This window comes from Hemibagrus wyckioides, linkage group LG24 (genome assembly GCF_019097595.1).
Source record: "Hemibagrus wyckioides isolate EC202008001 linkage group LG24, SWU_Hwy_1.0, whole genome shotgun sequence".
In the NCBI taxonomy this organism is placed as follows: Eukaryota; Metazoa; Chordata; class Actinopteri; order Siluriformes; family Bagridae; genus Hemibagrus; species Hemibagrus wyckioides.
This window is the reverse complement of record NC_080733.1, coordinates 5,794,101-5,806,409: the sequence shown is the minus strand read 5'-3', so window position 1 is coordinate 5,806,409 and position 12,309 is coordinate 5,794,101. Positions and strand designations below refer to the sequence as shown.

At 39.3% G+C, this 12,309-nt stretch overlaps 2 protein-coding genes across 3 annotated transcripts; one reads left to right on the top strand and one right to left on the bottom strand.

The window, feature by feature from the left end:
* Nucleotides 1-205: 205 nt before the first annotated feature.
* Nucleotides 206-5,650, bottom strand: LOC131345035 (protein phosphatase 1 regulatory subunit 36). The gene is made up of 11 exons (XM_058377674.1): nucleotides 5,580-5,650; nucleotides 5,345-5,409; nucleotides 5,160-5,246; nucleotides 3,921-4,060; nucleotides 3,653-3,722; nucleotides 3,464-3,562; nucleotides 2,809-2,949; nucleotides 2,384-2,426; nucleotides 1,636-1,832; nucleotides 1,312-1,506; nucleotides 206-1,212 (listed from the first exon to the last, which is right to left on the bottom strand). Exons 1-11 carry the CDS (start codon nucleotides 5,601-5,603, stop codon nucleotides 942-944), a joined length of 1,332 nt encoding a protein of 443 aa, XP_058233657.1. The 5' UTR covers nucleotides 5,604-5,650; the 3' UTR covers nucleotides 206-941.
* Nucleotides 5,651-6,105: 455 nt separating this feature from the next.
* On the top strand, nucleotides 6,106-12,300 carry tpmt.1 (thiopurine S-methyltransferase, tandem duplicate 1). 2 transcript variants are annotated; one of them, XM_058377676.1, is made up of 9 exons: nucleotides 6,106-6,248; nucleotides 6,667-6,792; nucleotides 7,664-7,756; nucleotides 7,843-7,975; nucleotides 9,129-9,181; nucleotides 9,300-9,374; nucleotides 10,588-10,673; nucleotides 10,781-10,825; nucleotides 10,915-12,300. In XM_058377676.1, exons 2-9 carry the CDS (start codon nucleotides 6,695-6,697, stop codon nucleotides 11,031-11,033), a joined length of 702 nt encoding a protein of 233 aa, XP_058233659.1. In that variant the 5' UTR covers nucleotides 6,106-6,248; nucleotides 6,667-6,694; the 3' UTR covers nucleotides 11,034-12,300. The 2 variants fall into 2 exon arrangements, with proteins under 2 accessions (XP_058233659.1, XP_058233660.1); XM_058377677.1 differs by lacking the exon at nucleotides 6,106-6,248 and adding an exon at nucleotides 6,458-6,568.
* The last annotated feature ends 9 nt before the right edge of the window (nucleotides 12,301-12,309 follow it).

Sequence of the window (12,309 nt, the reverse complement as noted above, 5' to 3'; positions counted from 1 at the left end):
ATACTAAAAGTGTCATCAATAAACAAATATGATTACAGATACAAGAAAAGGAGGTTGTGTGTTTAAGTGAAAAGTTTGCTTCAGCTTCAGCGACCAAAAAAGTGCACAACGTTTTTACTTTAATGCTGTATTTTACAGAACAGCTTACAGAAGGTTGTAGGGAGGTGTGTGAGGCTTTAACAAGCTTCCCACCTCAACTTTAGCTCAAAGATCACACCAAAAGGTAGGACGAATATACAGTACATATATTTTTTTATTTTTCTCTGCAGTTTCCTCCAAGCAAGTTAACACTGGTGTACATTTCTGATGTGCGGTATACGTACAGTATATCTGCATTACACAGGTTTTATACACAAAATCTAGCAACCCTGCTCGCAGAACATAAAACAAGAGCATGATAAATGTAATGGAAAATGACCTATTCGGTTTTCGTCTGACTGCCTAACTGAGGTCCAAAATAAAACACTGTATGATACATAAAATACTGTAAAATACTGTATATTGAGTCCTTGCTCCACAGAGTTCACACAGTGCACAGAGCTACAGAGCTTTGTCTGTTCTCCAAACATCTTTTACGTGTTTTTCAAATATTATAAAGCATGCATATGTTAAAAATTATATTGGGAAAGGACTAAGTGTTGTTTCGAAACAGTTAGCTCACTTATTCAGTCACGTTAGACTGAAGCTTTACAGAACATTTCACACAGGCATCTGTTTCTGGACTTGAATAAAGTGATGAAGTTGCAATTTGCAGAACATAATGCTGTAATTTGTGGTGCAACAGTGTCTTCTCTTTTGCAGCAGCTTAACATAAAGAAAAATCCTTTTTGGTACAGACCATGCCGTTTCTGAATACAACAACAGATATGAGTATTTTAAGCCCTAGACAAATACAGACACTATAACCCTCCGTACATATGCACACAGAAAAATAAAATACTTCATTCTGTATCTGACAAAGGTGCCTCTGTGGTGGCTCTCGAGGTCACAGTGTGAGCCCGGCTCATGCTGCTGCGCATCTCTGCTGTCATCCTGCCAGATCTCCGGTGCATAAAGGTGGTCTTCCTACCTCTATTAATTGTTAGCGAATTTTCATCGTCGTCATCATCGAAATGGTCTTCATCGGCTGCCTTGTCATCCTCCTTCATGGCTCCATCGGTCACCACTGGGTTGTGTCTCAATTGGCTCAGAGGTTTTCCCAGTATGCCAAAGCTAAGAACCCAACAGGAGAACCAGAGACATTAATATGGACAGGAATAATGAATGAATTTAGCTAAAATTTTATTACAGCTTGAGTGACTCATTTGTCACCTGCACGATGCCAGCTGTTGGCTGAGTTCCTCCATTAGAACATCTGTGTCTATGAGCTCATTTGGTTGCTGCTTGTGAAGGCTGGAGCTCTGGCGCAAATTAGATGCTTTTTCTTGTGTTGAAGGCAGGATGGACATCATGACAGGTGAGCACTGGGTCAATGTAGAGATTAGGCCTGGCTTGTGCCGAGACTTCCTGTTTCAAAGATCAGATGATATCATTATATTATGTTATAAAGTTCACCAACTGTGCTATCGAGATTTCATTTTTCCACACAAAATGTAATACTGTAGAGCATACAGGTACTCAAGGTGAGACACAGACCTGATGCTTGGGATGGTCTTAGGTTGACTCTCTTCCTGGGTGATCTCCTCGTCTTCATCTGCTTCATTCATTTGAGCCCTCAGGGCAAAATTGAATGTGTCAGGTCGAAGCAAGCGATTAATCTCAATCTGAATGCCTTTTAGATCTTGCCTTCCAAAGGTAACCCAAGCCACATAGCAGAAGAAGCTGTACAGACACTGGCACACACATGCAAAGCATATGGAAGTTTAGTAAAAATCTACCTTCAAGTTTCAGTTATGTCCATTTGCTTAAAGATCTGGTTGCTAAAAGCAGGAGAGGCTTGAACGATGATTATGAAAATGTAAAACAATCATTGTAAAATAGACAGTAATACAGTGAGTGTGATTGATGAAGAATAATGTGGTGTGCTATTATCAGAAAATAATCAACAAAAATGATGCTACCTCTGAGATGACCTCATATATTTATATTTTATCTATTTATTCTTTCACTGAATGTTGTGAAGCGATTCCCGCTTATAACTTATGTTTCAGCCAGTTTTATTAGTTCTTTCACTTTCAAGATAACAAGACTGAATAAATGCAGCTTGTTGCCAAGATACTGCAAAGTGCAAAGTCCTTCCATCCTGAAGGCTCCTCCTTTGTGGAACACTTAAAGGAGAACCTAAAGGACCATCTTCAAACTGGAGACTTAGATAAAAGTAAATAAACATCTCTTTAAAGCACCTCTTCACCATCAATGGCTAGACACTTTTTGTTTCACCAACCTCATACAGATGCCTGTCGCTGTAAGTGGACGACACCCTGCTCCTGTGGACACAAATCATAATTTGTTGCATCTCTCAAAATAGAATAATTAAGTACCACACACGAGTACAGCAGAATGGCACTACAGTTAATTTTTTAAATTGGAACATGTTTATTTTTGCACTTTTATGCAAGTTGTCAAGGTAACACAGACAGCAGATTAGTTAATCATCATGCAGCAGAAACTCTCCAGTCCTGGTGATGTAAGTCCATGTTTTGTTTTCTACAAATGAGCATTACTCATCCTAGCAATTATTCAGATCTGGCCTAGTTATAAACTGCGAAGTGGTACCGTCAGGCAATCTCCTGATGAATTATTGCCTGTGTGTTCCTTTAAATGACAATGAAAAGCTAAATTACTCATGGTTGGCAACTTGCCACAGACCTGCCACAGGCCATGTGGTGCTGTTGGGAAAGACCCTGCCCCAGCACCAGACTGGAGTAACAGACGGCCAGGTGCTTCTTGGCCAGCTCTAGTTTAATGCTTGCTTCTGCTGTCATCTGCTGCTCTGTCACGCTCTGCTCCCTGAAACAACCAAAAGAAAGAGGATTATGCTAATCCAGATTTACAATTAGCCACCACTAGTGCAATGGGTCATGTTCATGTAAGCATTACTGTTGCTAAGACTTCATTGTAATGAGTGTAGCAGCTCTTACTCTTCCAACGCCTAAACAGTCAATGACTGAAAATATGTGGACACGTGATTATTACACTCATATGTGCTTCTTTAACATCCCATTCCAGATTTATCTCCTATTTATAACCTCCACTTCTCTGGGAAGGCTAACCAATAGATTTTGGAGCATGGTTGGCATGATCATTATTTGAGTTTGAACCCTGATGTCATGTGCAGAGGTCTTATTCTTTAATTTTTTATTAGATCTGATAGCGCTGTAATATATCATTGTAACAGTACATTAAAGTATGATAAAAACCCATTTCACAGTCTCAGTCCTGCAATACAATACAAATCAAGTACAATCCCAAGATTATTTGTAATCCCTTTTCAAATACACATAAACCCTAACTTTAGACTCACACCCTGAGGGGCTTGGATCTCTCCTCCAGAGCCTTCCTCTGCCAGTAGCAGTGAAGATACAGCAAAAGAGCAGCCAGAAATGCATCCAGCTCCTTACTCCTGTATTCAAAACAATTTCATTAACAATACAGATGTTTTACTATATGACTTTAATCATGATCATGTAACAAGTAGAGTAGTATGACTTACTTGATCACAGTCACAAAGGAAAGTGGAATAGGCAATGCTTCATTCTCCTGCATTAACGAGACTGCCACTTCTGGAATAAATAGAAATTGCGTAATATGAAGGGATTTATTTGTAATATTGTTTTGTATAGATACAAGTTGAATTATGAATCTGTCTGCACTGCTTCAGGGCTAAGTGTTAACAGAGCTTCTAATGTTAAAAGGATTATTGTTGTCTTGGTCAATATCATTATATACACAAGGACACAATTGTGTATAATATCAATTACGTTTTACATCCTCAATGGTGATGGAGTCCCGTTCCTGTGAGCATTCTGCAGTGGCCTTGTAAGCGTTCAGCTCAGCAAGTCTCACACTCTTCCTCTGATCAGAGCTCCCTCCTCTGGCTGAAGACTTGCATTGTGAAATTCTTCAAAAATCCAAAGAAGTGCAATCAGGTTCATTATTTCTTGATGCAGCACAGAAATAATGCTATAATTATTAAATCAATTAATTTGCAATTCTAAAGCAGTTTTGTAAATATCATACCATAATACCTTTGTTCTTTTGCAGAAATCTATTGAATACATAACCTTAAATATTTGCTAAAGGTATAATTAGATGCTGATTAGAATTTCATTCAGTCATCTTAAGAAACCGCTTTCAGGATTGTGGATCTTGAGACTATTCCAGGAACACTGGGTGAAAGATAGGAATACCTCCTAGATGGCAAGCCATTCCATCGCAAGGTTCCACACACACACACACAGACATTCACACACATGTCAACTAACCAGGGACGCTGGAGCTTTGAGACAGCAAGCTACCCGCTGTGCCACCTTGCCTCCAGGTTTGAATTATAAAGAAGAGGAACATTTGGTTAAAACTGTCCCTTGATATGAGCTCAGCTAGACATTACGTGGTTAGGTGATAGATATCATGTTTTACATATACACCGATCAGGAATAAGATTCTGAGCAGTGAGAGGTGAATTGAATAACGCTGATTATCTCCTCATCATAGCACGTGTTAGTGGGTGGGATATATTAGGCAACTAGTGAACATTTTGTGCTCAACGTTGATGTGTTAAGCGAAAAGCGTAAGGATTTGAGCGACGTTTCAAAAGGGAAAAATTGTGATGGCTCAGAGAATCTCCAAAACTGCAGCTCTTGTCTGGCATTCCCAGTCTGCAGTGGTCAGTATCTATCAACAGTGGTCCAAGGAAGGAACAGTGGTGAACCGGAGACAGGGTCATGGGCAGCCGAGGCTCACTGATGCACGCGAGGACCGAAGGCTGGCCCGTATGGTCCGATCCAACAGACAAGCTACTGTTGCTCAAATTGCTGAGGAAGTTAATGCTGGTTCTGATAGAAAGGTGTCAGAATACACAGTGCATGATGGGTCAGGGCTGTTTTGGCAGCAAAAGGTGGACGAATACAATATTAGGCAGGTGATCATAATGTGTAAAAAAAAGTTTTAATGTACTCCTACAATGGTTCAGCATTAACAAAGAGAGAAAAAATATTTACTTGACTAGATGCTCCCTAACAAGCTCCTGGTAGGAAGGTGTTTTTGAGGCTTTTCTCTTCTTTTTAATCCCAGCAGAGATGTTAGAACTGTTAAAAAAAAAACAGCCAAAAGTCAGTCTCTAGATTCAATGAATTGTCAAATTGTTTTATTACTGGACAAAACTAGAATGCAGAAGTCATTTTACCAAGTGAACTCCAGGGTTTGTGTTTCATCATTCCAGGTCCACTTTCCAGGAGGAGGCATATTTACCTGTAAAGAGCACAAAATCAAAACATACAGAAGTACAAGAATCTTTCATTTTCAGCCTGTATTTTTCTACTACATGAAACATTTTGCCAATCATTTACGCTCTTCTTGATCATTTGTTGAGATCTGAATGTCTAAGCACTATCAATTTGAAAATAAATTCCAATATTCACCATTTCCTTTTGTAACTTTGACATGTCTGCTCCACTAAGCGCGAGCCAGGCTGTTTACAATGATGGCGGAAAGCCCGTATCTTAGCAACAGCCAATCAGACACTACTTTGGTAAAGCTGCCAAAACTGACCAACTGGCTGGGCTATATTAACCTACAACGATGCGTTAATTAAATATAAAAGTAAAGTTGAGTCATTGTTTGTACGTTTATTATTATTACTAACAACGTTGTTATTACTATGGTTTGGTAATAGAGTATTATTATTATTATACGTTATATAATATTCAGCACCTGCTTCACCGCAACAGCCCACTGGGGGCTGCTACACACAAACTAAAAAAAAAAAAAAAAAAAAAACAAAGAGAAAAGAAGACAAGATAAGAACAAAAATTAATCCTAGTTCGTTTCAGAAAATGTTAATGCGATTTAGTTTGTGCAATATATATTGTTCATTGCGGCTTTCGCTTTCACTTCATTTTCAGCATAATCAGCTAAATCTTTGTCTTCGGATACTATGCGCCAGGAAAAGTGGGCGGGGTCAACTTTGACAGACAGACACCTTGTCCTATAGCTGTAAAGCATCCGATCATTCATCCCGCCTTTTCCTGTTCTTCCACTAACACCTTTATTATGAACTGTAGCCGGCGGTCCATAGTCCTGAAAATCCGGTAAGACAATAAGTAATAACACCAATATCTGTCTTTTTAATTTGCGATTGGAACATATATGTGCTGTTAAAATTAATTCATAATAGTTAAAAGTTGGCGTTAGTTAAAAGTTAGTATGTGATCACAATGTTACTCTTCCATGTTACAGATCTTTAGTGTAAAGGTGTACTCGATTCTAAACTCATTTCATTTCACCTGTTCATGTCATCCTTGAACAGGTGAGATTCTATCATATGTAGTTTATGATGCAATTCAGTATCATGAGAGAGTCTATCCCATGTGATGCAACACCAAAACAACGTGACAGATTGTTGTTGTGTGTAAGGGAAGGCTTGTTCTGAATATTTAAAGCAGGTTATCTTTTTCAGCTGAGTGTTTACATGTACACTGACTAACTGATTGCCATGTTCATTTCCAGACTCCTACACTGAAGTGACACGGTGAAGATGACGGCAGCTCAAATAGACCGAGTCATGGCAATAAGCGAATGGGAGGATAGATGGCAGGAAGGAAGGATTGGTTTCCACCAACCTCACGTTCACCAGCAAGTGGCACTTTTACTGTCTAATAATTCCATCTATTATTAGTGGCCTTGTGTACGTGCACTGCCACTGTGAAGATAGTATCAGCCTCACTATTACGGGGGGAACAGCCAGAGATGCTGTACTGAATGTGTTCAGTAGTCCATTCAGATGCAGAATACGACTGTCTGAAATACATTTATTAGATGGTCAGAAATGTAGGCCTGTGCACACTTTATGGCCAAAGGTCATGTGCTTTCTGAGCACCCCGTTCCAGATTTAGTCCCTCCGCTCTTTTGTGAAGGCTTTCCACCATATGTTGGAGCGTGGCTACAGGGATTTGTGTTCATTCAGCAACAAGAGCATTAGTGAGGTCAGACACTGATGTTGTAAAAGTGAGGAGGCCTGGGGTTCAGTTCATCACAAAGGTGTTCAGTGGGGTTGAGTCAGAGTCAGGACTCTCCAGTTCTTCCACTTCAACCTTCTCAAACCATGTCTTCGTGGAGCTCTGTGCTTTGTGTACAGGGGCATTGTCATGCTGGAACAGGGTTTGGGCCTCATAGTTCCAGTAAAAAGGAAATTGTAATACTTCAGCATAAAAAGACAATTGTGTGCTTCTAACTTTGTGGAAACAGTTTAATGAAAGCCCACATATGGGTATGATGTTCAGGTGTCTACAAACTTTTGGTCATGTAATGTACCATTTGCAGCTCGGATTGTATTTAATATTTTATAATATATGGGAAAGCTTCTACACCCACTGAAACTTTTGGGGCTAGTTAAAGACTCTGTAGAGTATGTATGCATGACAGGCATGGACATGTATAATCTGTATAATCTGCAAGTTGTATATTTCTCTCACGTGTAATGATTCTCCTTGCCTTTTGTCTTCAGTATGTTAAAGGCTAATCTGGATAAAGTCTTGTGTGGAAGAAAGCAGGTTCGGTTTTTCTTCCCTCTCTGTGGTAAGGCCGTAGACATGAAATGGTAGGTGGTTCTCTTTACAGAACATGCCACAGTTAAAATGTTATGTGGCTCAGAGTTATTCATGTGTTGTATTCTGTCTGTCACAGGCTGGCTGACATGGGTCACGTGATTGTTGGGGTTGAGATTTCTGAGAAAGCGATAAAGCAGTTTTTTGAAGAACACAGCCTTGAGTACAAAGAAGAGCCAGTTCCGGCTATACCTGAAGCAAAGGTGTTCAAGGTATAGTACAGACCTTATATTTCCTTATCCACATTATTTATTTTACCACTTCTAAGAAATCAGTTCTCTCAGAATAGAGATTAAAAAAGAATCGGTGGAGTTTGTTTTGGCAAACCAAAACTGCAGTATGCATTATTAAATATTTCCCAAGACGAAGTCGCAGCAAGGCCCAGCACTCCTCACAGGATCGACTCAAAACTGATTTGTAGAAACTGGTTTGGCTTCTGTCAGAAATCTGATAACTGAAAACCCGATAAGATAAAACTTTTCTTACTTGGGGAAAGTTATGTCTTCCTGTTTGTCTTCCAGCCAGATAGTGTCCTGTCACAGTCTTTCAGATAAACAACTCAGATGCTTAAAAACTGGAAAGATTTTGACCTTGTGTGACCCAGTCAAACCTTGACCATTTCTCTTTAAGAGCTGTTACAGGATATCAGGATGAATTCCTGACACAGTTTGGCCACTTTAATGAATTAAAAAATGGTAATGGGCAAGTCAATAGCAGCTCATAATTCTCATGTCTGTGATAACTTCCAGCATGCAGATCAGACATTAAACAATACTGATAACTTTTTAAAAAAAATAGATAAAGAACAAATCCAAGCTGCTGCACAGAGCTGTCTGCTGTGTGTAAAAATATCTTCGCAGCTAGTACACATGGTGGCCATTTATTATTAATGCTGTGAGGATGTCAGTATAGCTGAAGCATTTGTACTGTCTTGCTCTGCTCTGTCTGCCTACACTGATTATCCTTATGCAAGAATTATATACTGTACATGCATCTGGCCTGGAAGACGTATACAGAAAGCATTGTTCTCCAAAACCACTGTACAGTAAGATTTTAAAAAGGTAGAATAATGAATTAGTATAAATGAAGAGCTGCTGAGAGATGGATCCCTTATTGTTCCTTTATGATTGTGTAATATTTCAATGCTCATGCGTAGTTCTGCAGCTCGTTACTGCACAGTTTTCATTCCACGGATAATTTATGGATTATTACTGAATGGTAACAGGTTCTCGATATCATTGTTCATTTTTTAATAAGCCTCAAGTTTTAATTGGTGTTGATGATATCCATATAATGATAAGCTTAAAAAAACATATAGTCGTGTGGTTGGAGGCATCAGATTGGTGTATTTTTCCCTGTTTCCAGAGTCCTGATGGAAGGATTTCACTCTATCAGTGCGATTTATACAAGTTCTCCAGGTAAGAGTTGTACTAAACAGGTTTAGATTATGAAGTATGCCTGAGAAAAATAATAAGACTCTGAATCTCTCTCTCTCTCTCTCTCTCTCTCTCTATCCCTCTCTCTCTGCTTTTGCAGTGCCATAGAGGGAGAGTTTGGAGGGATTTGGGACAGGGGTTCCCTGGTGGCCATAAACCCATGTGACAGGCAAAAGTAAGTCGGCGGATTTGTGAAGCATTTGCACAACAAATGCATCCTTCAAACCTTTTGCAGGTTGTTATGGGAAGTCATTGATTAAGGAATAAAACAAACCGGTCCAAGTTGTTATAGGAAAGTAACCAACTTTAATGCAGCCCAGCAGGACACAGAGTGCCACCTTGAATTCTTTGTCCAATAACAACATGTCCTGAAGTGTTTTATTCGTCTTATATGTAATCTATTAAATACAGAAACCAGACTGCAATTTCCTCTGTCCTGAATACTTTCCCTTGTTAGAAAGCTTAAAGGAACAGCCTTCCCTCTGATTACAGTGGAGACTCTTTCTCAAAACAGTATATAATCTGCAAACTTCACTATATAAATATTATACACATTTATTCAACTTGTTTATAAGGACCGTCCACCTTATAAGTCCCAGTTTTTAAAGTAGAAATGTTACTGTTTTAGAGCAAGCATGGTAATACACTGATCAGCCATAACATTATGACCACCGACAGGTGCCGTGAATAACACTGATTATCTCCTCATCATGGCACCTGTTAGTGGGTGGGATATATCAGGCAGCAAGTGAACATTTTGTCCTCAAAGTTGATGTGTTAGAAGCAGGAAAAATGAGCAAGCGTAAAGATTTGAGTGAGTTTGACAAGGGCCAAATTGTGATGGCTAGACAACTGGATCAGAGCATCTCCAAAACTGCAGCTCTTGTGGGGTGTTCCCGGTCTGCAGTGGTCAGTATCTATCAAAAGTGGTCCAGGGAAGGAACAGAGGTGAACCAGCGACAGGGTCATGGGCAGCCAAGGCTCACTGATACACATGGGGAGCGAAGGCTGGCCCGTGTGATCCGATCCAACAGACGAGCTACTGTTGCTCAAATTGCTGAAGTTAATGCAGATTCTGATAGAAAGGTGTCAGGTGCATCGTAGTTTGTTGCGTATTGGGCTGCATAGCTGCAGACCAGTCGGTACCCATGCTGACCCCTGTATACCACCAAAAGCGCCAACAATGGGCACATGAGCATCAGAACTGGACAACGGAGAAATGCAAGAAGGTGGCCTCATCTGATGAATCATGTTTTCTGTTACATCACAAAATTTCCACAACGCTGTGGTATAAATATTTATAACAAAGGACTATAGCATAAGAATTGTGCCAGAAAACGTACAGGAAATGCTTGATAACTGTAATATTCTTTGTTTTTCTTCTGAAGGTATGCCTCACTCATCATGTCCTTGATGGACAAAGAGTGCAGGTATTTATTGGACACACTGGAGTACAACCCTGAACTGTACAAAGGTAACAGTACCAATGAGTTGTGCCTCTTTTTTTTTTGCTTTAGAGTCTGCTGAGAATTGTTGTGTATTAGTATTTGTATTTACTCATATAGTTTTTTGATGCAACAGGACCACCATTTTTTGTGCCTGAAGAAGCTGTGAAAAGTTTATATGGTGAGTTTACCTCATGCATCCATGAAAGCGCATATATACATGTCATATATATTAATGTGTTTGTGTGTGTGTGTGTGTGTGTGTTCCAGGTGATTCTTTTAACATTGAGCTGGTGCAGAGTAGAGATGCCTTTGGAGAAAAATATAAAGCATGGGGAATAGACTCACTTCTAGAGAAGGTGTACCTGCTGACTCCAAAAGCCAACTAACAGACATTCAGGAATCATTTTTAACAAGTGAAAATATCTTTTGTATGAATATTTTGTACATTTAGAAAAAAGAGGGGTGTCGAAAGTTTCCAGAATTCAAATGTTTTTAGTCTTTGTCTGCTGAGTGTGTGGTACAGTAGCTTATATGTGTTGTTTTTGTCTAAGGTCGTACACGTGAATTTGGCTTTTCACGTGAAGGGGTGTGTAGGTGGATTGTCGCGGTGCAGGATGCGGTTCTGGGTGCAGCTCTTCTCTGCGCTGTTAATGTCAAAAAAACGTGATCTCCTTTGTCTTTGTCTTGATGTGCGATTTGACCTCGAGTGATTTCGTTGTCTTGGAGACGCTTCAGGACGCGAAGGTCTTGAAAAGATTGCTCTAGCATAGTTACCGCTTCTTTGTTCTTCTGCCACGCGCACTGAGCAACAAAAAGAAAAAGGCCAAAGTCACGCGCACAACCTTAGGGAAAAAAACGACAAACCCTCAAAGAATCAGGCAGTGGACATGACTCTGTCTCAATACAGCGTTTTATTCATTTGAAAGACTAATTAAATATAAATATGTGAATCATCATGGCAGAATTACACATCTAACAACTAGCCTCAAAAAGCCTTAAATGGATAAGACCTTTAATGTCAAAATCATTAATGCATATTTTTAAAAAGGTGACACTACCTCATGATCACAGTGCTGTGGTTAAAAAATGAATCTCATTAGCAGAATGAGCCTCATTAGAGAGCAACAGACACCTGAAATGATTACAGCGAAACCACTGGATGATTCCTTAATTAATCTATTAGACCTAACTCATTAATATAGCTTGCATCAAAAGGAAGCATTAATAGGTTTACAGGCACAACGCCTGGTCCTGATGAAGAATGGGTTTTTAATCTTTAAGGAAAATCACAGGAACCTTTTAAACCACATCACATGCGCCAATATATAATAGTGGTTATGTATTTCCATGGATTGTTTGACTACCAGCTAGATAGTGTTTGTATTGCTGTGTTTCAGAGAAGATGGTAAAAAAAAAAAGACAAGATAAAAACAAGATAAAAGTTGGCTACTGTTTGTTTTGGGTTTTGTCTTGTTTTTTGAACACAAGAACATGAAGAGACAATAACCATTAGATGATCTGGCAGGAAATCTAATATAGTAGGCCATATATATATATAAATTGCCATGTGGTTGTGGTTGTTTACATTCAAGCATTTGATCTACATCTGTGAAAAGTTATTTTAAATAAATCATATATGAATAAATGACTACACTGGGATTA

What these genes read in the sequence shown, in the direction of transcription:
- tpmt.1 (XM_058377676.1), top strand. Translation starts at nt 6,695, where the DNA reads ATGACGGCAGCTCAAATAGACCGAGTCATGGCAATAAGCGAATGGGAG. An exon ending in CAACCCTGAACTGTACAAAG is followed by an intron (nt 10,674 to 10,780) that starts GTAACAGTACCA and finishes TTGATGCAACAG; the next exon opens with GACCACCATTTTTTGTGCCT. An exon ending in AGCTGTGAAAAGTTTATATG is followed by an intron (nt 10,826 to 10,914) that starts GTGAGTTTACCT and finishes TGTGTGTTCCAG; the next exon opens with GTGATTCTTTTAACATTGAG.
- LOC131345035 (XM_058377674.1), bottom strand. Translation starts at nt 5,603, where the DNA reads ATGTCAAAGTTACAAAAGGAAATG. An exon ending in AGATCCAAGCCCCTCAGGGT is followed by an intron (nt 2,950 to 3,463) that starts GTGAGTCTAAAG and finishes TGGTTGTTTCAG; the next exon opens with GGAGCAGAGCGTGACAGAGC. An exon ending in CACCACATGGCCTGTGGCAG is followed by an intron (nt 2,427 to 2,808) that starts GTCTGTGGCAAG and finishes TTGTGTCCACAG; the next exon opens with GAGCAGGGTGTCGTCCACTT.